Source organism: Megascapheus bottae, chromosome 1 (assembly GCF_031878675.1).
Source record: "Megascapheus bottae isolate mThoBot1 chromosome 1, mThoBot2.hap1, whole genome shotgun sequence".
Taxonomy (NCBI): domain Eukaryota; kingdom Metazoa; phylum Chordata; class Mammalia; order Rodentia; family Geomyidae; genus Megascapheus; species Megascapheus bottae.
The window spans coordinates 49,775,656-49,803,251 of NC_143509.1; the positions used below are offsets into that span (position 1 = coordinate 49,775,656).

A 27,596-nucleotide genomic window follows, 5' to 3' on the forward strand; every position below is an offset into this window, starting at 1 on the left:
TGCTTATGTAAAAGAATAATGGATAGCTTTATAAAAAAAAAGTGTGCAAGCTTTTTATTTTTTTTAGTTTTTTGGTCAGTACTGGGGCTTGGATTCTGGGCCTGCGCATGGTCCTTGAACACCATTTGCTCAAGAGTAGAGCCACACTACCAGTTCCAACTTTTTCTGTGTATGTGGTACCAGGAAATTGAACCCAGGCCTTCATGCATGCTAGGTGAGAACGTTACCACTAAGCCACCCTCCTGACCCAAGAGAGAAGCTTTCTTTAGTCTTAAGGAAGGGGGGGGGGTGGACAAGATGGTTGGGAAGGGGGAGGAGGAGGGAAATGGGGACAAAAACATGAGAAGTATCGATGTGTAAGAAGCAATGCATCTACAACCTAGCGAATGTAACTGTAATCCCTCTATACATTACCCTGACAATAAAAAATTTAGATCTGAAATTATCCTATTTTGCATATGAGAGAGCTAAGATCAAACAGGATTCCAGTGGCAGAAAAATAATTGAGCTGCCAGTGGCAGCTCCTTTGATTTTAGGTGTGTTGATTTAGCTGATTTTGACTAGGGACAAAAAAATAACAACAGCACACACAAAAAATAATGTTTAAGGAATACACATGCCATGTCAAACTTTTCTTCAGCAATTTTAGTTTACTTTTATTTAATAAAGCATTTTTATAACATAACCATTCAAGTTAAAAAAAAAAGGCTGCAGTACAGTTAGATGATAAGCTAGACACAAAAACACGCCATCCCCCAAGGCCACAGATGATTAACATTAAGAGTTTTAAGAGCTGGAAGGTTAGGTTAGGGATTTCAAGTTTTCTTCTGTACATCTCACTTAGGACTGATGGATTTTTCAATCAGAAAACTAAGGAATATGCAAATCAACATTCCATTAAAGGAAGAGTGCCAGTATCAGTCTATGGTTTGTTTACTCACAGATGTTATAAGCTTCCTAGCAATGTGTTTATCACCCTGTGACTTGTCTGATTTATAATCCATAAAAATACTTGTTCTTTGCTAGTTAAAAAAGAAACAGTAACTGTGACAAAAGCATCTGAGAAAAGACCTTGCATATCCACAGGGTACAGTAGAGCTAACTCAACTTAAGCAATGTGGAAACAACTTTTTTTTTTTTTTTAAAGACTGATACTGAGGAAGAGGAAATAGTAGAGCAATAATTTCAGCATGTCTACTTGGTCTTATAACCAGTACTGAGACGGTGAGGAAGGACCAGAGAGCCAAGGGAGGACTCTGAAAGAAAAGAGTGCTAAAGATCAACTATATCACGGATGCACACCCTAGGTTGCATTGTGACAGACCCAGTGTGAACTCCCTTCCAAAAAAGACTTTACTGCATGAATTCTGTTCCTCTTCATCTGTTCTTGTATTCAGCTTGACCTTATGTTTGCTGCTTATAATTTGACTGTGCTGTACAGAGTCACTGAAAGCAGTTTCCTGAACAAAACTCGAAATTGCTATATACAGCAATTAAATTATTTTGGAATGAATTATAGTCACTGTCTATTTTGTCTTTTATCTTATTAACGCGGGGAAAGACAACAATTAGGACTCATGCTAAAGAATTCTTACACTGCAATGTAAAGTAATGACTGTGATGACAGCAATTTGTCAGAATCCCATTAATGAAATTATGACAAAGCAAAAAAGACTAGCTAATGGCAAAGATGCAGAATAATAAAACACAAAGACCAAGTAGTCAGAGAAGTAATATGCCTGTGAGATGTTGCCTGTGAGATGCTGCCTTTTTTCTCTACCTTAGTATATAAAAAATTAGATCAATTATGACCAGAAGCATCTGTACCTCAGTTGTCAAAATGCACAGAATGAATTTTCTCAACCTCAGCTGTAAGTTTTACATTGCTGTCTTCATGGAATTTTCACAATCAAGTAACTTTCACACGTTAGATTCATACGTAAAAGATTAAGTTGCACACCCTAAATACATTTGGAGAACTTGCTCTGTATACAGTCTCTTTTCATTTTTAATTTCTAACTAAAACATAAAAAAATCCTACCTTTGATTCAGGGTCATGCTTTCTTTTGTCTAAAGAGGACTTCTCACGATCTCTGGCTTTTTTATAAGCTTTCTTTTCTTCAGCCATTAGAAGCCGAGCAATTTCCTAAACAAAATCCAGTCAATTCCATTATCTACAATTAGCCTTGAAATTACCAGGATGTTAACCCAAAAATATCATCATGTAAAACTTGCTGACATGAACTTACCTCATCCTGGGCTACTTGAGCGGCTCTCATGTCCGCCTGGGTAGCCTGTGGTATAAAGAGCAGATATATGAAAGTGATTTAATTGGAATCCATGTTTTCTATCTTTTTAAAAACTCTTACATAAATAAACTGGCACTGGGTGCCAGTGGCTCACATCTGTAATCCTACCTATGCAGGAGGCTGAGATCTGAGGATCACAGTTCCAAGCCATCCCAGGCAAGAAAGACTGTGAGACTCTAAGCCCCAATTAACCACCAAAAAGCCAAAAGTAGAGCTGTGGCTCAAGAGATAGAATGCCACCCTTGAGCAAAAGAGCTCAGGGACAGTATGAAGGCTCTGGCAGAGTTCAAGTCTCAGTTCTGGCACATAAATTAATTTTTAAAAAGAATTGACATTGAAAATTATCTGTGGTTAACATTCCTGAAGTTGCTAATACTGTGGCTTACTTTGACTGACCAGAGCAGAGGTATATTTGATCAAATTTTACAACAGGTTAAGAAAATTACCAGAACTAAATAATGCAGTGGTAGATACATAGAAGTATACAAATGGAAGCAACTAAATTGACAGTCCCCTTCTCTACCAGGATACATTCCCATACCCTCAAGGATATCTGACACTGCAGATACGTGTTTCTTATACACATATACAGGAGAAAGCTTAGTTTACAAATGAAGTCCAGAAAGATGAATGATATTGAAAAAACATATATAGCACTATACTGTTATAGAGTTGGTAGTTGTTATTTCTGGACTTTGCATGGCACTTTTGGACTACACTTGGGCGTGGTCACTGGAACCACAGGTCTAGCTGTGGATAAGGAAACTACACTATACCCACTGCCAGAGACTATTGAGCCATTACATAATCCCTGTATTATTCACAATGTAATGGAATTGTCAGTCAATACACAAACGATCAAAAGCAACAACAAAATCTACTGATTCAAGCCGGGTGTGGTTGCTCAAGCCTGTAATTCTAGCTACTTGGAAGGCTGAAATCTTAGGATCAAGGTTCAAAGCCAGCCTGGTCACAAAAGGATCTGATCACAAAAGGAATTGAATGTGCTTACCAAAAGTTCTTCTTCTTGCAGTTTTCTGGCAATCTCAGCATCATACCACTCTTGATCCCTATGGGTCACCCTCGATGGAGTAGCAGTAGCCTCTTTCATCACTCTTGGCTTCACTCCTAAAAGAAACTCAGTACAATAAGGCAACTATAAACAGACATCGAAGTTTCCCTTTATTACCTTCAACTAAACATATAGCCTCCATACCAGAATTCAGTGTGGAGTAAATCTCAAATACACTTTTCTTGAAGCATGGGAGTGGTGATAGATAACCAAACTGTCCTGATAAAAATCCCTCTCACAGTTTCTTCAACAGCAGAAAATCATGCACGAAACCTTCACAAAATAGGGAATGGAAATAAAGAAGTTGTTGAAAATAAAAAGAATTTAAAGAAAAAGGTTACAGCATCAGATTTAAAAGGTTATATCATCGAGATGAGAGGGAAAGAGAAGCCTCTTTCTAGTTCCTACAAGCTTTTTATCTCACTAGTGAGAAGACAGGAAGACATCCACAAGTTACCTGAAAATGTTAGCCCCATATGGCTCCTGATTCACAATCTAATGTCATTACTAACTTTTAGGCAAGACACAACAGACAAAAAATGTCACAGAGTGCACTGCCAGCATCCACTCCTCTAGGGAGAAAGGAATACTGGGAGACTAATAAGTCCTGCAATTCTAGCTTTTTACTTTGAAATGCTATAGGCATAATCTATTGTGTTAGTGTCACTAATTACAACAAATGTTAATGGTTGTTTCCATTTTGTAGGTGTTTTCCAAGTACCTTGTGATAAATTACAATTACTTAACAGCATGAATGTACTGTGCTCAGAATTTCTCCAAACATTAAATGCAGTGAATAACATCAGACATCTGGAATAGTGGCATTCAGTAAAAAGATAGTGAAGACGGCTGGGAGTTTGGCCTAGTGGTAGAGTGCTTGCCTGGCATGCACGAAGACCTGGGTTCGATTCCTCGGTACCACATACATAGAAAAAAGCTGGAAATGGTGCTGAGGCTCAAGTGGTAGAGCTCTAGCCTTGAGAAAGTCCAAGGACAGTGCTCAAGCCCTGAGCTCAAGCCCAGGACTGGCAAAAAACCCCCAAAAAACCCAACACGGCATAGCATAGCATAAGATCTAGTATCTCCAGAGATGATTTAAAGTGATTTGTATAACCAGATCCTTAATAAGTCAAGCAAAGAAACCCCGTGTTGGTTTTATCCTCCATTACTAACTGGTTTGGGGCAGAAAAAAAAAAAAAGTAGATGCTCCCAAGGGGTAACTATATATAAATGGGATTTACACTACCCTGGAGTATCTTGGACCTATCCAGAAAGGCAGATTATTGGGAAAGTAAATAAAACTACGGAGGAACTTAGCACTGGGAGAGTTGAGTGGACAGATATGCTGTTATATGATCCTCCAATCTATTGGCAAAAAATGGCAGTTTGATGCACAATCCACAGACTCACTCATAATGATTTAATATGCCAAGCTTCTCCTATTTATCTATCTTATATCTAATGAACTAGTAGAGAAGAAAGTATTTGGATTTTAAGACATTCAACTTTCTTCACTAGTGCTGAAGATGTGGCAAGAGTGCCCACCTAACAGATGCAGGGCCCTGAGTTCAGAGGACAGAATTAACCAAGGAAATATTTTGCTTTAAAATCTATGAAAGGAAGGGAAGGGGTGATATTGTCCAAAAAGAAATGCACTCTTTACCTGATTTATGCAATGGTAACCCCTCTGTACATCACCTTTATAATAACTATAAAAAAGTAAAATATATCAAAAGACATTCTACCAAATATACCGTGAAATGAATGTTCAATTATTTTGACGAAATTATAGGATTATAACTATGAGCAATTAAAAAAGAAAGACAAGTTGGTAAAATTCAAAGTACTCAGAGGAGAAATAATTCAAATCCTTGCTGTGTTGTGAATTGGTAATTCTCATTAAACAGAAAAATCTCAGAGCTCAAGTTCCTGAACTTACATCACTTTCTACTCTTCATAGTGTTCTCTGTATGTCGGTGATTAAGATGTCTATAAACGCAAGTTAGTAACCACAGTAGCACTGTGAACAGTAGTCATTACAAAAGCAGAGATATTTTTTAAATGCTTTAAGACAGAATGAATTGTGGGCTAGAAACATGAACAGCTGTCTTCATTTTGGCAGCCTAAAGCTCGATTCAAGTGAGCTATATTTCTACGGAGGGTGTATGTGTGTGCGTACGCATGTGCATATGAACTGTGTGTGTGTGTGTGTGAATCTGAATCTGTGTGTGTTTCAGGTGAGAGCCAGGACTCTGCCCATGCTAGAAAAACAAACTTATGACTAGTAGTCATACCCTTATCCCTTAGACACTAACCTAATTATTTTCCTGTTCATCATTCAATTTGAAGAAACAGATTCCCAAAATGAATACAAATAAAGCCTTCTTTTTAGTGCCTCAGAATAAGAAAAACTGCTGAAAGTATTGCAAGATATATTTAGTCCAAGCTTGAAACAAAATTATGTGGTGACTTATAGACTTGATATTAGATAGGAATATTTTTTAATTCATCTCACATGTAGGGAATGTCATAGTACATGTGGCAAACAAATACAGAAAATTGCAGACATTTTATGGCCTTGAGAAGATAAAGAGAACTTGCAAACATGATAAGCTGTTTAGTAACAGAGAAATGTGTTTCAAAGATTAGGTTTGACTTAATTGCCCTGTAGGAAATTAACTAATCACCAATCTAGTTTAGCAATTTAGTTTTGTTACTTTTCCAACTGACTCTATGTATGTTGTTGTGTAAATGCTCTTGGAACAAGCTTTGTCATCCTTTTAGTTTCTTCATTATTGAGTTAAATAAAACTTTGGCTGTACCAACAGCCTTAAGAACTATGTTTTGTTTGTTCGTTTGTTTGGGGTTCTTGTCCCCAATAACAGGTACATAGTATGACTCTTCTGAACTACTATTACAAAAAGGTTGCAAATTCAAATGACAACCTGACAGGAAAAGTAAAATTTGTAAGAGGAGCTGAATGTAAAATGGCAAATACATCACAGCTCACATCTTAGTCATTTTAATACTGACTAGCAACACTTTTTAAAAACTCTTGTAGTAGCAAAATAAAGGAGTATTTGCTTATAGTGCCAGTACTGGGGCCTGTGGGTCAGAATTTACTGTCATGCTTCCTAAACTCATGAGTATAACCAAAAGCCCTGAAAGCTAGCAATCCTTTAAAGCACTTTTACAGAGTCAAACTCACAGAATCAGAAAGAGGTCAATGTAATCACCATTCCTTGCCTCCCCAAAACATGCCTTTCTAAACTTGAACACATACACCTACTCCAGATAGATATAATAACTTCCTTCTTTATTCCCCACTGTTCTTTCTTCATATCTCCCTAACACATCTCTGATTTGGCAAGTATTTGTTTACAAACCCATCCTTTTGGCTTAACTCTCTGAGGCTTGGATTCAAGTATAAATTCTAATGGTATTTGTGGTACTCAGTTTGGTTTGCTAAATTTTAATTTTCCTTATAATTAAGTCCTTCTAACAGAGATAATATGACAGGAAAACCAACTGAATCAATCTGAATTTGAAACCTAGAAACCAGCTTCCCAGCCACAAGTAAAGTACTATCTGGGCCACAGCAGGTTCCTCCTTTATACTCCTTTCCCAATAACCTATCCATTTCTGTAAAACGTCAGTGAGAGTGAAATAAAACCAGGATGCTAAGTAGGGTCTAGTAAAACATCAGACAGTGTGATGTTGTGACAACATCTTAGCCACAGGGAAAAGCCCCACCTCAGATTTGTTCCAAACAGCACAAAAAACAATTCATGTTGGTGACAGGTTTCGGAGTTAAGTCTCACTGAAGGCTCATATTTAATCACTTCATTTACAGGGACCAAGAACTTACACTTATTGATACTTTACAAACAACATCTGTAGAATTAGAATTTGAGAAAGAGCATAAAATGTAACTTAAAGCTATCTTTTAAGATTTGTATACCCAGCCATCATTTTACATAAGAGAAAGATGATATCTAGAAAATCAAGTACTTCCAGCTTTAACATCATTAAGTCATTTTCACCAGATCTTCTGAGTTCACTGAAATTCAGTGAGTTTCACAGAAATTCAGAACATCTGATTACGTTTCAAATGAAAAAGCGCAGAGATTTGGGCATGTTCACCTGAAACCTGGGCCTGGTAGAACCCTCCTAGGAATCTATGTCTCCTCACTGGAAAAACCTGAAGAAATCAGTGTATTCTCGACACAGAAGGAGAGAGGCACCAATGCTTTCTTTGCTCCTCCAGACTTGCAGTGTATGGCTTCAGGATTTGTTTCAGGGACATGAGTACAAACCACAGAGCTTAAAATGTTTATGAAATGCATTGTATAATGTATACATGTCACACCAGGGCTTCCAATGGGGCTGTCCTTGTATTACCTGGGTCGTGGAGGTGGTACAGCTCTTCTCTCTCTGAGAAGGTAGGAGTCCTGGGCCTGTGCCTCCTTTCTCTGTGCTCACTTTGCCCATGGTCCCTCCCATACACAGTTTCCTTGCAGTGAGGCCCCGACATCTGTGCAGACTTGGGTGACAGTGGGTCTTGGTGTCGGGAATGCTTTTCCGGATTCCGAGTCTGATGGCCATTGTGAGCCTCGCAGTCATCACACCCAGAGCTCAGAAACACCTCACCACTAATCTTGGGGAGTGGAGGTTTCCGCAACCTCTCTTGACCAGACCGTTTCCTTCCGTGATGCTCCCTGGTAATGTGGGGATCATCCCTTACTTTTCTCCAATTAGCAGATGTCAGGGCTGTTTCTGAAGAATAACATTCTTCTGGCTCTTCCCAGCCCTCCTGTGGATGCCTTGATTTCTCCTTCCTCTGCTTCAGAGCCAGTGCATCGCTTTGCAGTCTTTGAGATCTTGAGCATCCAGAACCCAATTCCCTGGCCCTCCTTGACCTTGGCAGGTCTGAGAGGAGGTGGAGGGATGTGAAAAATAAAAATGCTGATTAACTTAATGAGGGAATGCATACATTACATGGAGGAAGTCAGGGCCCAAGTGTAACGTAATTTTTTAAAAATGAGGAAAACTGCTTTATCAACCACAAAACTGAGAAGAGGGGATGAACATTCACTGGAATGATCCATACATGCATGAAAGTTGTTATGCACATAGCCAAAAGGATTAAAAAAATAAAATTAAGTAAATTAAATTGGAAGGAACTTGATCATGATTAGGTAGAATTAACAGAGTATTTTTATATTTGCCAATAACAAAAATTATAGCCATTAAACACTAAATTCTACTTTATAAAACCAATTTGGAGCCAGTGTGTTTACAGACATTGAAGAGTTTACTTTAAAAAAAAAAAACCCTATGTGATTGTTGTTCTTAATGTACTCTGTTATTTCTCTTTTATTTTCCCTTATTACTAACCTCATGTTGTTACTGTATCTGACTTTGTTACCTGGTATATTGTATATGCATTTATTTATTTGAAATAGGGAAGGGGGAAAACAAGATGATTGGGAGGGGTTGAGGGATAGAAATAAACGTAAGGAGTGGTTATCAGTGTACAAGAAGTAATGCAGCTACTGCCTGACAAATGTAACTGCAACCCCTCTATACATTATCCTAACAATTAAAAAAAGAAAAAAATCTGTATGATTTCTGTGAAAGACTTTCAAATACCCTTATTGGAAATAAAATCAAGATACATCTGAATATTAGTAGTTTCTACCTAAGTCAGGGACATGGTTCCTCTGCCTCCACTTTTATGAGGCCAAAATAAACCAGCTATTTCAGAGAACTGTCTTATATTATAGTCCAGTGTGGAAGAAGATGAAGGAGAATTTTAAGTGAGCAAATTACCCTATATCTTTAGATAATTCTGTTCTTGATTTTTACCTAAGCCTTGGCAGAGAAAGAGAAATGCCAAAATAACACACATAAAAGAGCATATTTAAAAAAAGAACATGACATTTCTTCTTTGTCTGAGAATAGAGCATTGCTAAATATATGTCCTCAAGCTTAATGCAAACTTTAAATTTGTATATCCACCCCTGACTGCACTGTCAGGTCTCACTTAGACACAAACATATTCTAAAAACCAAGGAAGTAAATTAATATGCACTTTGCAAGAACATGTAGATGTTAATATTTTTCTGCAACTTTTACTACATTGTCAATAATAAAAAGAGATGCTAATCCATGGAAATGTACATTCCCTTTTGAATCACAAGTCAAAGAGCAATCATAATTTGGTAAGGAAGGAAGGTGCTGTATTTTCTTAGCTTTTAGGGCTCTAAATTGTTTTGGCTCATTGTTTTGAATAGAAATCTGATAAAACAACAGAACAATGGGAAAGATTTGCTCAGTGCAACACTGGCCTTCTAGCTTCCACTCAAAAACCTTAATCTCCTCTTACATTTTCCAGAAGAGACATTTGTTTCACAAATTTAAGTCCAGATTAAAATGTCTTCTATACAATCTGCAAGTTATAGAGTTACTACTATCACTTATAGTTAAATGTGTATAGTACATAAAATCACACAAGTAAAGCACCAGGAGTTTGGCCTAGTGGTAGAATGCTTGCCTAGCATGTACGAAGACCCGGGTTCGATTCCTCAGTACCACATACATAGAAAAAAGTTGGAAGTGGTGCTGTGGCTCAGGTGGTACAGTGCTAGCCTTGAGAAAAGTCCAAGGACAGTGCTCAGGCCCTAAGCTTAAGATCAGGACTGGCAAAGAAAAAAAAAAAAAGATTAGGTGGCCATAGGTCTGTGGTTTAATATCTGGGTCCTTCAGTTCTATTCCATTGGTCTTCAGAGCTCTGGGACAGCACCCAGGCCGAGTTCAAGCTCCTTCACCAACAACAACAAAAAAAAATCACACAAGTAAAATAGAACAAATTCTGTGACTAAGAAAAAAAGTATCCTCTCTGTGATGCATACTTTTAAGTTTGTCTTTATAAATGAAAGAACTGGCTACTACAGTGAATTAATGTTACTATGAGCACATTCTGAGACCAAAGCTTTATACCAACGTTCCTGTTTAGAAATGCATGAATGAAATATAATTTAAGCCTAAAAGAAATAGAGTTTTGTTTCAACATGAATTTGTGAAGCAGTTGTTTTTTGGTTTGTGTGTTTCTTTTTTTCCCAGTTTTTCTTCTTATACAGTTAATTAATCCATAATAGTTTCAATTTGGGGAAATATGTTGTCTATATTATTAAAGCTATCCTAGATTTTGAAAGTGTAAATATATATGTACATAGATACATATATTTCATAAATCAGTTACTGCAATATCTTTAAATTAGAGTGGTAAGAAATAGATGTGGAACATTTATTTGAATTCTTTTTAACACTGTTGAGAATGTTTCTTGAAGTTATTTGGCAAATAAAATTAACTCCTTTTTTGCATACATGTATACATATAAGCACACATATACATATAGATCTACATTTTATATAGGGCCCATGTTTGTCATTCAGATGGCTTGTTCATAAAATAAAATATTCACATATTGCATTGATACATGGCTAGGGAGCCCAGAGCTTATATATCCTTCACCAAAATTACAATCGATTTTTTTTAACATCTATGTGAAGGTTCTATTTTTAAAGTTCCATTTTCCAGATGAGATTATAGGTTTAGAAATAAAAGTAAGTAACTCTGGTAAAAATTTTAGTTGTTTTAAGTAAACGAAAGAACTTGAATCACAGTATCACAGTCTTATATGACTTTCTAAAGACCATGACAAATCATCAGTATAACAACACAGGGTAACTGGCTTGAAAGACAAACATGGATGCACAAAAACAATATATACTATTCCATGATTTATATGCATTTTGAAAATGTTTTGGATAATGTCAAATTTATAGATCATTGTTAAGATTTATTAAGACATACATAAAAGCTGGAAGGACAACCACTTCATAAGGATTTGCTGTGATTATTATGTAAGTAAGACAAAATCAAACTACTAAAAGAGAAATATAGTCACAGAATATACAGATGTGTTGGGAAAGAACTACTGCAAAAACTTAATGACTGCTCTGTAAATATGGAGAATTCATTCCAGTATGGTCTCCGTGGTATTCAACCTGGTCTAATACCATGGCACATAAATGAGAACATGGTCAGCAATACACAGTCTCTCAACAACCACAGCTGCAGCAAAAGGAATCCCATACCCTACACACACATACAGAAACTCCTATGGCCCCTCAATACTCTCCTGTTCCTCAATACGCCCTCAGGCTCTCACAAGCACAGATACCATTCCCTACAAGTTTACTAAAGTTGTTTAAAATAAATACAGAACTATTTAAAACTTTTAGGTGTTCTTTATGACCACTTAAAGTTCTTAACATAGCTACAGTCCTAGAGATACCAATCAGGATGAGTGCTCAAGTCAAAGCAAACAGGCTTAAGTCTCATTTCAAGATAGCACAGGGTTTAACACAGACAGATAAATATTAATACTTTCACATACTTTACTACTTCTCAACTTGATATATTTATAATTACATGCTTAAAATAGTTACTTTTACTTATACTAAACACGCCTTCAAAAAGAAATAAACATATTTTGAAGACTGAAATTGAAATTGAAGAGTACTTAACCCCTTAACCTCTGGCCTCTACTATAACAAAATATGACAATATTCTTTCTTTTTAAATAAACTAATATATAACGATGAGAAAAACTAGCAAGCTGAGAACTTTATTTTGGGGAGAAGAAACCATCTAGTATTAAAGAATCTATTTAGTAAATAGAACATAGAACTTAGCTCTGATAGGTAAAACTAGGCAAGACTTGACTAAGTAAGATTATACATAGAAATGCTACCCTCTACTATCATTCTTTTCACCCTACTCACTATGGACAGTTTTTTTTATTTTCTGAAGTGAAACGACAGAAAAACGGTTGGCCGGCCTCTCAGGATCACCTCAAAATCTACAAAGTATCTTCAGGTTTTGTTCATTGGTAACTCAGAAAGTATGTGAGGCTGAATTTCGTTAAACAGAAAATAAAATTCAGGAAATGTCTCTGACAAATATTTGAAAAGAACTAAACTATGTTTGTAGATTTTCATTTCCCAACACATTTTTAAGATAAAGAATCACCATCACCGCAACCGCTACCATCACAGCACTACCACCACCACACTGCAAAAGTTGGCATAAGGAAGAAAACCGTAGAGAGCCAGCTTTACTTCAGAAATTACTCAACATGATCATCCAACAAGATACCATCAAATCCAGAAACAGAGAACAATGAATTTTGAAGGTTAATATTGTTTGGCCCAAGTTTAGAAGACAAGAGAATGGGAAAAAGCAGTGTTACCCAGTAACTAGGGCATAAGGTATCTTCTTTATTTAGAACACTGTTCATTCAAACAAAACTGTGTAGACTTCCTTGAGAAAGGGTAATAAGTCCAAAGACTTACCTGACGCTTTACACAGTAAGAGTAGTGGCTACAGCACAGAATAATTCATGCCAAGTGGCACAGAGCCATACTCAAGATTTTAGTCATAAAAAATGGCTGTAACTGGGGCCGAGAGTTTGGCCTAGTGGTAGTGCTTGCTTGGCATGCACTAAGACCCAGGTTCAATTTCTCACTACCACATACATAGAAAGAAGCCGAAAGTGGTGCTGTGGGTCAAGTAGTGGAGCTCTAGCCTTGAGAAAGCCCAAGGACAGTGCTCAGGCCCTGTGTTCAAGCCCAGGACTGGGGAAAAAAAAATGGCTGTAACTGCCAGGTGCAGTGATTCACCTCATACCTATAATCCTAGCTACTCTGGAGGTCAAGATCTGAGGATTGCGGTTCAAAGCCAGCCCAGGCACTAAAAGTCCATGAGACTCATATCTCCAATTAACCACCAGAAAACAGGAAGTGGGGGTGTGACTCAAGGGGTAGGGTGGAAGCCTTGAGCTGAATAGCTCAAGGGACAATGCTCAGGCCAGAGTTCAAGTCCCACAACTGACCAAAAAAAAAAAAAAAAGACAAAAAAATAGCTGTAATTGTACAACTAAGGAATAGATGATCCCATCAACATTAAATAGAATACTATCACAATTCTAAATGTACCCAATTCCTGGATACAAGAGAAATCTCCCCAGCTTCCTCTGGTCATTGTATAGATAAAATTAAAGGGATGTCTGGTCAATGGGTCTGAGAACAAAGTAGATCATGATACTCATGAGAACCGTTACCTCCATCTTCATAGTAGTAATTATCTCCAGAGGCATTAGCTACAGAGAATTCTGGAATGTGTTTCTTCCTCTTTTTCTCTTCCTGTAACTCTTTTTCTTGCAAAAGGCGAGGTATATCCTACAAAGACAAAAGGAAAAGGAAATAAATGTTTAGAATGAGCAAGTTTAACAGAGTATAGAGTATGGCAAACTGTTACATGCTCTATTCACAAGTTTCCAGACTTCTGGCCACTAATATATACTATTCAAATGTCACAGACTAATCAATAGTTTTGACACAAAATCTACACGATGACTTTTCTTTTTTAACTGAAATTTAAATTTAACTCAATCTAAAGAGTTTCATATCTAGCCCAGCCTACAGCAGGTCTACAGCAGAATTTTGATATATATTAGTTATATTTTGATACATATATCAAATACTATATATATATATATATATAGAGAGAGAGAGAGAGAGAGAGAGAGAGAGAGAGAGAGAGAGAGAGAGTGTGAGTTTTGGGGGTTTTTTTTTGTTGTTCACAGGACTTGAAATCTGGGCCTGGGTGCTAGCCCTTTGATCTTCAACTCAAGGCTGTTGCTCTACCACTTGAGCCACAGTACTTTTTTTTTGGTAGCTGATTGGAGATAAGAGTCTCACAGACTTTCCTGCCTGGGCTGGCTTTGAACCACAATTCTCTGATCTCAGCCTCCTGAGTAGCTAGGATTACAGGTGTGATGTGAACCAGTGCACCTGGCTGTTACAGCCATTTTTTTTTTTTTTACAGGCATGAGCCACCAACATCTGGCTAAATTTATATATATATATATATATATATATATATATATATTTGTATTTGAAATCCTTCCTTCTGAGCTGACGATCAAGTAAGTCTTGTTGGGAAGTCTCAGGAACATATTTTTTAATGAATTGTATTTTATTGTTACAGTTATATATACAGTGTGAAAATGAGTACATTTCTTGTACCCTCCCTTTCCCCCCCTTCATCCCCCCCATTTTTCCCTCCCTAAATTGTAAAGTTCATTTGCAACACAGTGTCTTGTGAGTATTCCTGTTGAATTGGTTCACCCTTTGTCCATTTCCCAAGTCAGATAAATGTACATACAAGACACCAGATATCAAACAAAGAAATAAAAGCCAGTGACCATATAAGGTAACAGTGTCATTTGAAGAAAGAAAGTTAATTTTGATTGAGATGGAATTTTCAAGTGGTTTTTTTGTTGTGGTTTTTTTTTTTTTTTTTTGCCAGTCCTGTGCTTGAGCTCAGGGCCTGAGCACTGTCCTTGGGCTTTCTCAAGGACAGAGCTCTACCACTTGAGCCTCAGCACCACTTCTGGCTTTTCACTATGTATGTGGTACCGAAGAATCGAACCTGGGTCTTCGTGTATGCTAGTCAAGCACTCAACCACTAGGCCAAACTCCCGGCCCAGATTTTGGTTTTTAAATGACTGGCATTTTGTATTTGCTGGTATCAATTACAAAGAAGTTTTCTGTGTTTTCCTTGGGACCCTTCACTTTCAGTATGGCTGTTTAAGTCTGTAATTTTTCTCAAATTCATTTTTATGTGTGAGAGAAATGTTAACATTCATTTCTCTATCATTTGTGCAAATAGTTGTTTTAGCCTCATTAAGCAAAATAACAAATGTTTTTTCATTAAATTCCTTTGACACTTTTAAAAGATCAATTGTCCTCTGATGTGTGGATCCTATTTCTGAACTCTATACAGTTCTATTCTCTTAATGTTCTTGTTTTTCCTTATGCCATAGATTTATTCATTTACTTACTGACTTCTGATGCAGGGTTTCACATTTGCTAGGCCTTTTGCTTTATTTACGTTTTAGATAGTCTTATGCTTTGTGTACCAATTGGCCTAGGATTGCAATCCTGTTAGTTGCTGCTTAGTTTAGTTGGAATTACAGATGTGTTCCTTTATGCCTTTTTTGTTGAGTTAATATCTTGCTAATTTTTGGCCTGGTCTATTCTCAAACCATGATTCATAGTCTCTGCTTCCTGAATAGCTGGGATTATAAGAGACAATACTACACCCAGCTCATGCTGTTTTGATTTACTGGAGTAAGTTTTGGTGTGAATTCTATAAGCAAGGTCTTCTGTTGTTGTCATTGTTTAGTTTTGCTTCTCCCCTCCTCCCCAGTCCTGGGGCTTGAGCTCAAGGCCTGGGCACTGTCCTTGAGCTTTCTTAAGGCTAGAGCTCTACCACTTGAGTCACAGCACCATTACTGGCTTTTTCAATGTATGTGGTACCGAGGAATCGAACCCAGGTCTTTGTGCATGCTAGGCAAACACTCTACCAGTAGGCCAAACTCCTGGCCCTATTTAGATGTCTCTTTAAATTCATCTTTTCTTCAGGCCACTCCCAGCTACTGTGACAGAAGTTGAGGGCCTAGATTGCACTTACTTCACAAACCTACACAGTTCTAGTTGTCACTTCTCAAAATCAGAGAAGCTAAGAAGAGTATGTGTGATCAAATCCATTTTTTAAGTTTCATATGTTTTGTAAGCTTCCTATTTTAGAAAATCAAGTACTGTTTACTGATTACTGGAGTTGAAAATTAAATACTACAGAGGCAGAGATCAAAAGGATCTTAGTTCAAGGCCAGTCTGGGCAGAAAAGTCAATGAGACTTCAAAATAATCTGCAAGGAGCCACAGCTGAAGATGGGATTCATGTGGCAGAGTGCCAGCAGAGCAAGAAAGGTAAGCGTATAAAGGGCCCCGAGTTCACCTTTCAGCTCATCTTGGCTACTGTGCTAAGATGTTCTCTTCTGATAGAAAAATGTGAGTCTTCCTTGAGTAGCAAGTTATCAATATTAAATGAATAGAATTTGCATTAATAAAATTTGTTCTTGTGGAATGACACAAGCAACCTTTGAGGCAGAGGAGACAGGGAGTCAGTCAGTAGTCTAATTCTGTTCTATGCTAACCACTTTCTTATAATGTGCCCCAGTTCTTTTTTTTCTTTTCTTTTCTTTTTTTTTTACTCTTTCATCTTCTTCCCTGTAGTTGAATTAGTTATTTAATAATACAGCTCTGGAAAATGCCTCTCTGGATTTTTACCTAAATATATCAGAGGTATTTGGGGTCAACTCTTTTGAGCAGCTTATAACTTCCCCAAATGACCAGATATAAAAACAAAGGCCCATTTCTTGGGTTTGAGATTTTGTTCTGAATATATTACACTATAAAGTAATGGCACTACACAGCTTTGTGTGTGTGGCTGAACATTTCCAGTATTATCATATAACTGTAGTGTGCTTGTTAACAGAGAGCAGAAGGAAAGTAAAGTAACATTAACATGCTAGGGATCAGATGTAGAAAAAGTTCTTAATAGCATTTGGGACATTGTTCTCTTTTTCCCTTCTCTTCCTTCTCTTTTCCATTCTTTCCCTCACAATTATGCTCTTTATCTTTTATTTGCTGTTAGTTTTCCCTTTAAACCTTTTTTGTGTATTGTCTTAAATATAGAGGTTGAATTTTTCTTTAGGTGTTCCTTTGAAGTGACTTATAGCCTTTTGGTATACTCTTGTGAGGTTGTGATTATATGAGTAGATTAATTATACTGAAGTCTTTCTCCAGTCACAGCATATGCATTTGCCAGTGGTTTCTTTTTTTTTTTTAAATAAATTAGTGTGAGTTCAGTTAATTGGACTTAGTTATTTTTAAATAAAACATTGTGTATTTCTGTGTATATTTTAGACTTATGCATGTGTGTATGTGTGCATGTATTATGTTTAAACCTTGGACAAATATATGTGAATTATTATTTTTAGGAAAACCTTTTTTTCTTATTTTTTAAATTTTTGATTAAGTAAACATTAGCATGGTCAAACATGCCATGAAATGTTGTGGCACTGACCTGACAACTTGAAGGCATCTGTATATTTGAACTGCTCAAATTATCAGCTTACATTAAAAATAAAAAAAAACATGAATCTCTTATATGCCATCGTACTTATTCAAAGAACTTTAGGCAAGTGGAATTTTATGACATTTCTTTTTGTTTTGTTTTTGAATTTTGTTTGTCAGTCTTGGGGCTTCAACTCAGGGACTGGTTACTGTCTGTGAGCCTTTCTTGCTCAAGGCTTGTGCTCTACCACTCTGAGCCACAGCTCCACTTCCTAGAATTTTAAGGTATAAAGTAATATTTATATAAGCTGATAATACTTTTTTCTTGAGATTTTTTTTATTGTCAGGGTAATGTATAGAGGGGTTACAGGTGCATTTGTCAGGTAGTGGGTGCATTACTTCTCAAACACTGATACCCTTTCTTGTGTTTTTGTCCCCCTTTCCCTCCCCTCATCCCATCCCAATCATCTTTCTTTTCCCCCTTCCTATCCCTATTTCAAATAAACAAATAAACATATATATATAATACACCAGGTAACCAAGTCAGATACAGTAACCACGATTAACCATATGGGGGAAAAAAAAGAAAACAGAAATAACTGCACATAGTACAGTTTAGCCTAGTGCTAGAGTGCTTGCCCAGCATGCACAAAGACCTGGGTTCAATTCCTCAGTACCACATACATAAAGCTAGGAGAGGCACTGTTGGCTCAAGCAGTAGAGCTCTAGTCTTGAGAAAGTCCAAGGACAGCGCTCAGGCCCTGAGCCCAAGCCCAGGATTGTCAAAAATAAATAAATAAAAACAAAATTATGCAGTCACAAAGACATTGCAGCAAGGGAGTTTTCCAAATAAAGCTCTTTGTACTCATTTTCCAAAAAAAAAAAACCAATATATATATATATATATATATATATATATTCAGAGATTTAGATTACATGTATCAATTGTTTATTGTAAAGTAAAACTACCAAGAACAGAGCATGATTAATGCCAGCTCCTAACCCTTACCAAGTACTAATCCCAGATTCTAGCTTGGATTTCATTCAAGGTATGCTCTATCTAAATGAAAACTCAGGCAAAGAAAATGTTAGTGAGTTGAACAGTGTCCTTATTTGGAAATGGGGGATTTGTGGATGACAGTAGTTAAGTCGATCATTCAGATTAGGTCCTTAAATCAATCATTAGTATCTGTGTGAGAAGATATATACAGAGAATAAGGCATATGACAAAAGAGACAGAGAGTTAAGTGATTCAGACACAAACCAAAGACTGCCAGGAGTCACCAGAGCTGGAAAAAGGTAAAGAAAAGTTCCTCTTAAGAGGAAATACAGGGCCTGGAGTTTGGCCTAGTGGTTAAAGTGCTTGCCTAACATGCACGAAGACCCGGGTTCGATTCCTTGATACCACATATATAGAAAAAGTCGGAAGTGGTGCTGAGGCTCAAATGGTAGAGTTCTAGCCTTGAGAAAGTCCAAGGACAGTGCTCAGGCCCTGAGCTCAAGCCCAGGACTGGCAAAAAAAAAAAAAAAAGAGGAAATACATTCCTGCCACCACCACCCTTGATTTTAGACTTCTAACCTCTAAAACTGGGAAAGAATAAACTTCTGTTACGTTAATGAATCAACCTTGTGGAATTTGTTTCAACAGTCCTACTAAAGAAATTGATACTGAATTACCTACTGATATCGAATTACCTATTATTATTTCTCAAATCTTTACCAGGTGTGCACCTTTCAAAAAACAGGCGATCCATGAGAGCAATGCTTGCACTATCACACTCCAAGTAAACAGAGTCTGCTGCCCAGCCAGCCTCCCTTGAGTCAGTACACACAGAAGGCCTTTGAGGCAAGCTGGGCACCCCTTCTCCACGGGGTGGGGAAGGGGTTATACCTCATCCTTCTTCTCCTGTATGCGACGTCTCTGCTTCAATAGTCAGCTTCTCTTGAATTTCCTGAGCAATTTCACAGTCTTGTTGTTCACTACAAAACAAAGGCAAGAATAATGTCAACAACAAAAACAAGGACTACTGTTACTAAAAAAAAAACCAATTAATATAGTTTCCTGATGAGGAACCCTCATATATCTTTACCTCACTTTAACCTTCATGAAAATGACACACACAGGCTGATAACTGTCCAATTGTGTAGAGAGAAAACTGGGCTTAGAAAATAAGGTCATTTCCCTCAAGATCACAAAGAAAGTATATGGTAGAACCAGAGTCTGACCCACAGACTGCAATGCAATGATCTTGCTTCTTCACCACATCACATCATACTAAGGGATCTTTTGATGGGAAACAAGCATGGTTTCCAGGGATTCTGCAAAGGTTTTATATGTAAAGAAATACAAAGACACACACACACACATAGAGAGAGAGAGAGAGAAAGAGAGAGAGAGAGAGAGAGAGAGAGAGAGAGAGAGAGAGAGAGAGAGTGTAAAGAGATTAATGCCTCTTAATATCCAAATAGAGTAGAACACAATAGAAACAGGAGAAAATGCCCCACCAGACTTTTGAAACCCCTGGTACTTGTAGCAGAACAAAGATCCTTTAACAGAGTATTGTCAGAAAAGCTATTCCACAAAAAATGAAGGCTGATTTTCTCAGAAACTACTACCCAGGGTGCCCTGACCTACAGAAGTCATCCTATTTTTTATGTGAAAAAAAATTTAGAAACTTAAACCTCCAAAATGTGATTATCTCTGGAATGTTACCTTTCATACAAAGCCACAAACTAGGAAACTAGCTTGGAAACCTACAAATTTGCCAGACTGTAATTCATATATACAGTCCATTTGCAAAGTACATTCCATCATTCTCCCCTTGCCAACTGACCTTCAGGTATTCAAGGAGACTCAAATTTGGTCATATGTTTCATGTTTAATGTCAGTCTTTTGTAATTACAAACAGTTAAGGACCATGGGGAACTATTCTGTAACTTATTCTCTGGAGAATAAACCCAAGTATTCTAACAAAACTGAAGACAGAAAAGTAATTCTCATTTAAACAAGACAATGGTCATTTTGGCAGTATTGGATTTTGAACTCATGGAATATGCTTGCCAAACAGGAGCTCTACCAATTGAGCTATACCTCTAAGTAGGAATTTGTTGTTTTGAACATACATGGAAATAAGCAGGGGAATTTAGGTGAGAATGCAGACACTAGATGTATATACACAAAAAGACAGGAAGAAAGAAAGCAATTACAACAACAGAACATAAGCTGGAAACAGGAAGACATGCATTTAGAGCCTGAAAGGAAAAAAAAAATCACTAAATAAGAAATCTATAGATCTGCATTCAGAGAGAGAGAGAGGGAGAGAGGGAGGAAGGGAGAGAGGGAGAGAGGGAGAGAGGGGGAGAGGGGGAGGGGGAGAGAGAGAGAGAGAGAGAGAGAGAGAGAGAGAGAGAGAGAGAGAGAGAGAGAGAGAGAGAGAGAGAGAGAGAGAGGGAGCACGCGCGCACGTCTCTCATCCTAGGGCTTCAACCCTGGGCCCAACCACTGTCTCTGAGCCTTGTCCTTAAAACTAGCACTTTAGGGCCAGGAGTTTGGCCTAGTGGTAGAGTGCTTTGCCTAGCATGCATGAAGACCCGTTTCAATTCCTTGGTACCACATACTCAGAAAAACAAAGCCAGAAGTGATGCTGATGCTCAAGTGATAGAGCTCTAGCCTTGAGAAAACTCAAAGACAGTGCTTAGGCCCTGAGCTCAAGCCCAGGATTGGCAAAAAACAAGCAACAACAACAAAAATAGCACTTTATCATTTGCGCCACACAACTACACTTCCAGTTTTTGGTGGTTATCTGAAGATATGTCCAGGCAGGACTTTTCTGCCTGGATTGCCTCCAAACCACTATTTTGTTACTACAGAATGCTTTTGAATTCCAGTTAATCGCCTGTTAAGTTAATGACTTTACATTATAAGTCAAAGAATCTAGGATTCTTATTCACTTAACTCAAAAACATAAAATTTACTCAGACTTCTATTTATATTTTCTCTTCTAAATTTATATTTATGTAAATATGTATTTGTTTCCTCTTCTATTAATTCAATTCCTTAAAATAATAAGAACCATGAGTTTGAAAGACTTTTACCTGACCTTCCCAATGAATGCAGAGACCATACAGGTAGAAGGAGCTACTAACTACACATAGGTGATAATAAACTTGAAGAAAGCAAAAGAACAATGAACTGTTCAGCTCTCAGGTGACAGGGAATTTGCAGCGCTTTGTACAGAAAGTAAGAGCACAAATGTTCAGTGAAGCTTCATGATTTCAAACTGCATTTATTTCCAAAAAGGGTCAGCTAACTATAAAGAACCATGAAGAAGTAAAATAATGTGCAAAAGGAATAGGGAATAATCGGTAAGCTTGGTTTTGAACAGTGGCCCCAGGATACCGAGATAGTGAAAGAGGCCAGCTCATTAAAATCCAAAGCATCTCATCCTTCCCTTTATGTGGTCAGCTGTCAACACTTCCAGAAAGTGAAGGCTAGAATTCCTTTCCAACTTATTAAGAATTTCCAAAAACCTTCGCCTCCCAGGAAGAAATACCCCATGCCTGGTTCTTCTCACATTTAGGACTATTCTGCTTCTTTCCAAATCCTTATTTGTATCTCAAAGCATTTTGTCTTAATAATCTCTAAATCATCTCATTATGCTCAATGTCATCAACCTAATTCAGGAACTTTAATCAGTACATTAACCTCAGAACTGGTTTAACAGGTAATTGTGAAGAATATAAAGGGTGACCATTGACATGTCTCAAACATTTTATTTTAGATCTGGCTCTCACTTTATCTCTACGTATTACCCTGGGCCTCAGAATCTCTCAAATCTGTCCCTTCCTCTCACATCTGATTATCACCACTCAATTCAGGCTTAATTGTCTCTAAATTTGACCTACAGTCCTTTGCCCAACCAAATCCTCCAAATAGGTCTGGAAAGGATAACCTAAAACTTTCAATGGTGTATAACATAAATGGTTGTAATATAATCTATGTGACATAATTACTTTACCATAACTTGTATGTCCACTCTGATCTAGCATAACTATTCTTCTCATTTCATGGTCCTAATACTTTTCTCACTATAGTCTTAATCATACTCTCACTTTAGCAATACTCAACTTCCCACAGTTACTGTAAGATTCCAGGTCCTTTTGCTGTGTCTACCTGCATGCTACTCCTTCTGGCTGGAATGGTTTTTCCCGCGATTATTATCACAAATGTCTAACTAGCCATCAAGATAGAGATGATTAAGCATATCACGTGTCTTCTGAAACTTTTCCCAATCTCTCTTCATGGGCATGAAATGTACATTCTAATCTGTGACTCAATTATCTGTCTCTATGTGTACAATGTTCACGTGTTTTCCCGAGGTTCCTAAAGAGCATGCCAATATCTTGGTCATACTTCTGGTCTCCAACGCTGTTCTTCGGTCGGGTTTAGCAAGCCAATGGTATTCACTTGCAATATTAGGACGCTTAACAAAATTCATAATAAAGTCTTCTCTACAAATGATAAGCAGAAGGAAGAACCCTTCTACAAAGAGGGGGAGGGTCAGTAGGCACTCCTGTTTGATTTGAACATGAAAATAAATTAGGGGATCTCTTCATATCTCCTTTTATTCATTTCTCCTCAACACATGGTCTTGTGGTTAAATCTACCATTTCAAGTTTGAGCTGCAAGAGCCAACTGTGACAACAATTGTACTCAGTGAGCTTTTTTACATTACAAAAGATTAAAAAGCCATTATACTTGAAGGACCTTAGAAAGAAAAATATCTATTCATCTATCTAACAAGGGAGGGAAAAGTTTGGTGTGATGTTGAAATTATGAAGATAATTAGGTATACAAGTCAGAGCTTTTCAGAACACTCTGGAAACAGAATAAACATAGCTAGAACATAGTAAACAAAACCAATACAACTCACAGGCTTTTTTGTTTTTGTTTTTTGGGTTTTTTTATGTCTACTATTTCAATGGATCCCCTAAATAAACTGTGAGACAGAGGAAGAAAAGTCACCTCTCCTTACACTTGAGGTATAAAAATCAAATTCAAGGAATGAAGTCACTAATACTGTTAGGAATTAACGCAGCCTGCCATAAACTAAGTTAATGGTACCCCCCGCAAAAAAAAAAAAAAAAAAAAAAGGTTTTTGGGGTTTTTTTTCAGATAAAAGAAAATTACTAGGATTTATAAGAGAACAAAAAAAAGGAACAGGAGGAATTTCCTGCCCTGTCCTAGTTAGCTGCTGGCTCCACAGACAATCCCCACTCCCCAAATCCTTACAGGTCTTTATAGCGCTTCTGGAGCTGAGCCTGGGCTTTCAGATCTTCCTCCTGGAGCTGCTTAGCCACCTGGAGATCATGTTGGACCAAAGGGCTCCGCTGAATGTTCGACGCCAGGTGATGCTCAACTGGGCAGAATGATCGAAGAGAGTTAGAGTTACAATGCTGCCATGGCTTTGCTGGTTAATAATAATAGGCCTCATAATTAATTTAAGAAGGCTTTTACTGTTTAAAAGAACAGTGCAGAGATTGTTATTGCCGGCAAAAAGAGTCACTTGCACTGGTCTCATGGCAAAAAAAGTGGTGATGCCAGGATTGTTTCACCAATATTCTAAGCCAGGGCCCGTGCTCTATTATCATATTATCATATTACTACTCCTTCATTAGCCACATTTTTCAATTCACTTTATATTGATAAATTAATAAATGATTAAAAATTCACAAACTCATATATGTACAAACTTAATTTTACTTTCTATAAGAGCACTTTTTTTTTTTTTTGCCAGTCCTGGGCTTAAGCTCAAGGCCTGAGCACTGTCCTTGGACTTTCTCAATGCTAGCGCTCTAGCACTTGAGCCTCAGCACCACTTCTGGCTTTTTTTCAAACCCAGGTCTTCACTCATGCCAGGCAAGCACTCTACCACTAGCCTAAACTCCCAGTCCTACAAGAGCACATTCTAAAAAAAGAGTACTTTCTAAAAAGTCTACAATGTAACTTTATATAAATTCTGTGATTGCCAAGAAAAGGTGTTCAGTCCACTAGTTGAGGACAAGAACAGACTCTTATGCTAGGTCCTGGCATATCTTGGATACATTTACCAGCACTGTCTCTCTCTTCAAATCTATTGAATCCTCCTATACACATAGCAGTGGCTTCACACCCCTGACAAGTCTTAAACACTCATAAATTCATTTTCATCAAGTCATTTACCTAGACCAATCCTTCTGGAATGGATGTAGAGTGCATCTTGGTCACTACATTCTTTCCTATATCATTCTAAGAAACAAGCCTCAAGTTACCAGTAAAAGAAGAAGCTGAAGGCCAATAAGTTAAGAGTCATTACTCACTCTCTTGTTCCTGAAGGCTGTGAGCAAGGGTGTGGTCCTCTAGAACAGCAAAATCTCGGCACACTGCAGAGGATGGGAGGGGTAAAGGAGGAAAGGCAGAGAGAAAGGCGCCCGTTAGCTATATTTTAATATGAAATGTACTTGGTTTATTTTTTTTAAAAATCGGGGCCAGGAGTTTGGCCTATTGGTAGAGTGCTTGCCTAGCATGCACGAAGACCTAGGTTCGATTCCTGGGTACCACATACATAGCAAAAAGCCATAAGTGGTGCTGTGGCTCAAGTGGTAGAGTCCTAGCCTTGAGAAAAATCCAGGGACAGTGCTCAGGCCCTGAGCCCAAGCCCAGGACTGGCAAAAAAAAAAAAAAAAAAAAAAATCAATGAAAATTATTTTAAGATGATCAACTTTATAACCTGAAATGCATAAAAACATGAAGACTTCACTTCCAGAATTTCACTCAGTGCCTGCTCAGTGTCCAGCTCAGAGTGTCACAAAATAATGGCCTGAGGTAAGGGATTACTATCCACAGTCTTAGAGCCCAGAGGTCTAGAATTTCCAGGGCACTTCTTTATAGGAAGAAGTGTTGCTGAAGTAACTGAAGAGTTAACAATGCTTTCACACTGATGCCAAGTAAAAGTGGAGTTCTTGCAGGGTCAGAAGAGTTCAAAGAAGCAGAGCCTAAGCCTCAGCCATTCTTAGTTCAAGGGTCCTCTCACAGGGAGTTACAGTGTCTTTATAGAAAAACACCACCTTTTTTAGTCTCTCAGGAACAAACCTCTATTTTAATAATAATCACTTTTTTAATTTTATTATATTGTCAGGGTAATGAACAGAGGAGTTATAGTTACATTCATATGGTAGTGAGTACATTTCTTCTCCAACATTCTTACTCCCTCCCACATATTTCTCCCACTTTCTCTCCCCCACACCTCCCCCCCAAGATGTGATTCCCAAGTTGTGATTATCACTAAAGAATAATCACTCTTTAATGCATGAAAAAACAGTAATTCCCATGGAAAGTTCTAGTCTTTGAAATTCTAATATGGGCAGACCTAGATTGAGTCACTGTATATCAAAGAATTAAAGTATTTTCAAAATGAACTAGTTGACTTCCTCATTTTATATGCGAGAACCTGAGGGTCAAGAAGAAGGGAATTTTACTCAGATTTTTATATATGTAGGGCACTGGTGACAGGGATTGGGGGTATTCAAACCAGTAAAATCTTTCCTGTTCTGGCACTGTAAAAACATTACCTGAACCCAGGAAAACCACAGGCAAAACATCTGAGGATATACTTATATTAACCAATATGCACTCTCTAAGAGCCTTCAATAAACTGATACTTAATTTTTCAATACAACCAAGTTTTACATATAAGAATGCTATTATAGGGGCCGGGAGTTTGGCCTACTGGTTAAAGTGCTTGCCTAGCATGCACGAAGACCCGGGTTCGATTCCTCGGTACCAGATACATAGAAAAAAGCCAGAAGTGGTGCTGAGGCTCAAGTGGTAGAGCTCTAACCTTGAGAAAGTCCAAGGAGAGTGCTCAGGCCCTGAGCTGAAGCCCAGGACTGGCACAAAAAAAAAAAAAAAAAAAGGATGCTATTATAGAGATTGGAGGCATGGCTCAGTTTAATGGGTGGTAAACTAGGATAAAAAGCATCATCAAGTACCACGTTCAAGTACCAATCTCCAAACAACAACAAACAGAATGCTATTGTATATGCATTCTCACTCCCTTCAACTTGCCCAACTAACCTTTCCTGTTAACCACGGGAAAAATCCTAGTTTCATTTTGCTGCTGGTGACAAGGGACAATTGCTTATGTGATGAGAAGAGAGGTTGGAAAAAAAACAAAACAAAACAAAACAAAAAACAACAACAACAAAAACCACAAAGAACAAGTTATCTAGCCATAGGGATGAGGCAAGCATCTGGATTTCTGATTTGTTCTTCTATCATTAAATGATACAAAACAATAAAAAGCTCTTGTATTTCCTTTAAAAACTTCAAAAAAACCCAGTAACCTCTATGGAACTGATTTAAAATATTTCCTTTCAAAGAAACAAGCATTGCTCAAAATTAGATTCTGTTTCCCACATCCATGGAACCAACACTCAACAGTATTGTTATGAAGCATCCCATCAGAGAATAATACGATCAAAATGTAGCAGTTTTATACTTTCCAATAAATCTAAAATCAGTATACATTAGAATTCATTACATATTCATGAGATAATCAATGAGAAAGGACATTCACAGTCATGCCTGCAAGTGTTAGAATAACATTATTGTGAAAGAGACCAAACTATTAAATGTCTTAAAGTGTAAATGATCATGTTAGATACAGCCTTTCTCACCAGTGAGCAATCTGTAACTACACTTGTAATTTGTATTAATTGTGCTCAATCAAACAGTAAATTCCCATGTTGAGAAAAACTGCTTCCTCTTAAAATGTTGAATAATTTGGGGGAGGTAAACATAATAAAATGTTCATCCAGTGAAAACAAAAAAAAGAATGCTATTATAACACACTATTTATAGTTGGCGTAGTTTTATTAGAATACAAGAGCTACTGCTTATATAGATCAGTTTTTTTTTTAATTCAAATGGTATTTTTCAAATCATGAATGTCTATCATTAGATCATAGAAACAATGTACAAAATCTGTCACAAACAGCTAAACATTCACAGGCTAGAAAATAACACAATAAGCTGGGTGTGGTGGCTCACGCCTGTATTTCTAGCTACTCGGGAGGCTGAGATCTGAGGACCACTGTTCAAAGTCAGCCCCCACACTAAAC

The 27,596-nt window shown here is 37.4% G+C and overlaps 2 protein-coding genes across 2 annotated transcripts in view; both read right to left on the reverse strand.

Annotated features, from left to right (window-relative positions):
• Positions 1 to 473: 473 nt before the first annotated feature.
• LOC150069122 (coiled-coil domain-containing protein 50-like) lies at positions 474 to 13,689 on the reverse strand. The gene is made up of 6 exons (XM_090330502.1): positions 13,572 to 13,689; positions 7,783 to 8,310; positions 3,322 to 3,437; positions 2,250 to 2,294; positions 2,042 to 2,146; positions 474 to 560 (listed from the first exon to the last, which is right to left on the reverse strand). The coding sequence occupies exons 2-6, from the start codon at positions 7,913 to 7,915 to the stop codon at positions 474 to 476; spliced, it is 486 nt and encodes a 161-aa protein (XP_090186628.1). The 5' UTR covers positions 7,916 to 8,310; positions 13,572 to 13,689.
• Positions 13,690 to 19,327: 5,638 nt separating this feature from the next.
• The window catches only part of LOC150069123 (coiled-coil domain-containing protein 50-like), a 33,530-nt gene continuing 25,261 nt past the window's right edge, over positions 19,328 to 27,596 (reverse strand). The window contains exons 2-4 of the mRNA XM_090330516.1: positions 24,795 to 24,857; positions 23,728 to 23,854; positions 19,328 to 19,415 (exon numbers count right to left, since the gene is read on the reverse strand). Coding sequence (XP_090186642.1) covers positions 19,328 to 19,415; positions 23,728 to 23,854; positions 24,795 to 24,857 — 278 coding nt within the window. The remainder of the gene's footprint in view (positions 19,416 to 23,727; positions 23,855 to 24,794; positions 24,858 to 27,596) is intronic.

Bases quoted from the DNA above. Each gene is read 5' to 3' on its own strand.
- LOC150069122 (XM_090330502.1), bottom strand. From the start codon at position 7,915: ATGTCGGGGCCTCACTGCAAGGAAACTGTGTATGGGAGGGACCATGGG. The intron at 2,295-3,321 runs GTAAGCACATTC...TTTATACCACAG, and splicing joins TGCAAGAAGAAGAACTTTTG to GCTACCCAGGCGGACATGAG. The intron at 561-2,041 runs GTAGGATTTTTT...TTTTGTCCCTAG, and splicing joins AGCATGACCCTGAATCAAAG to TCAAAATCAGCTAAATCAAC.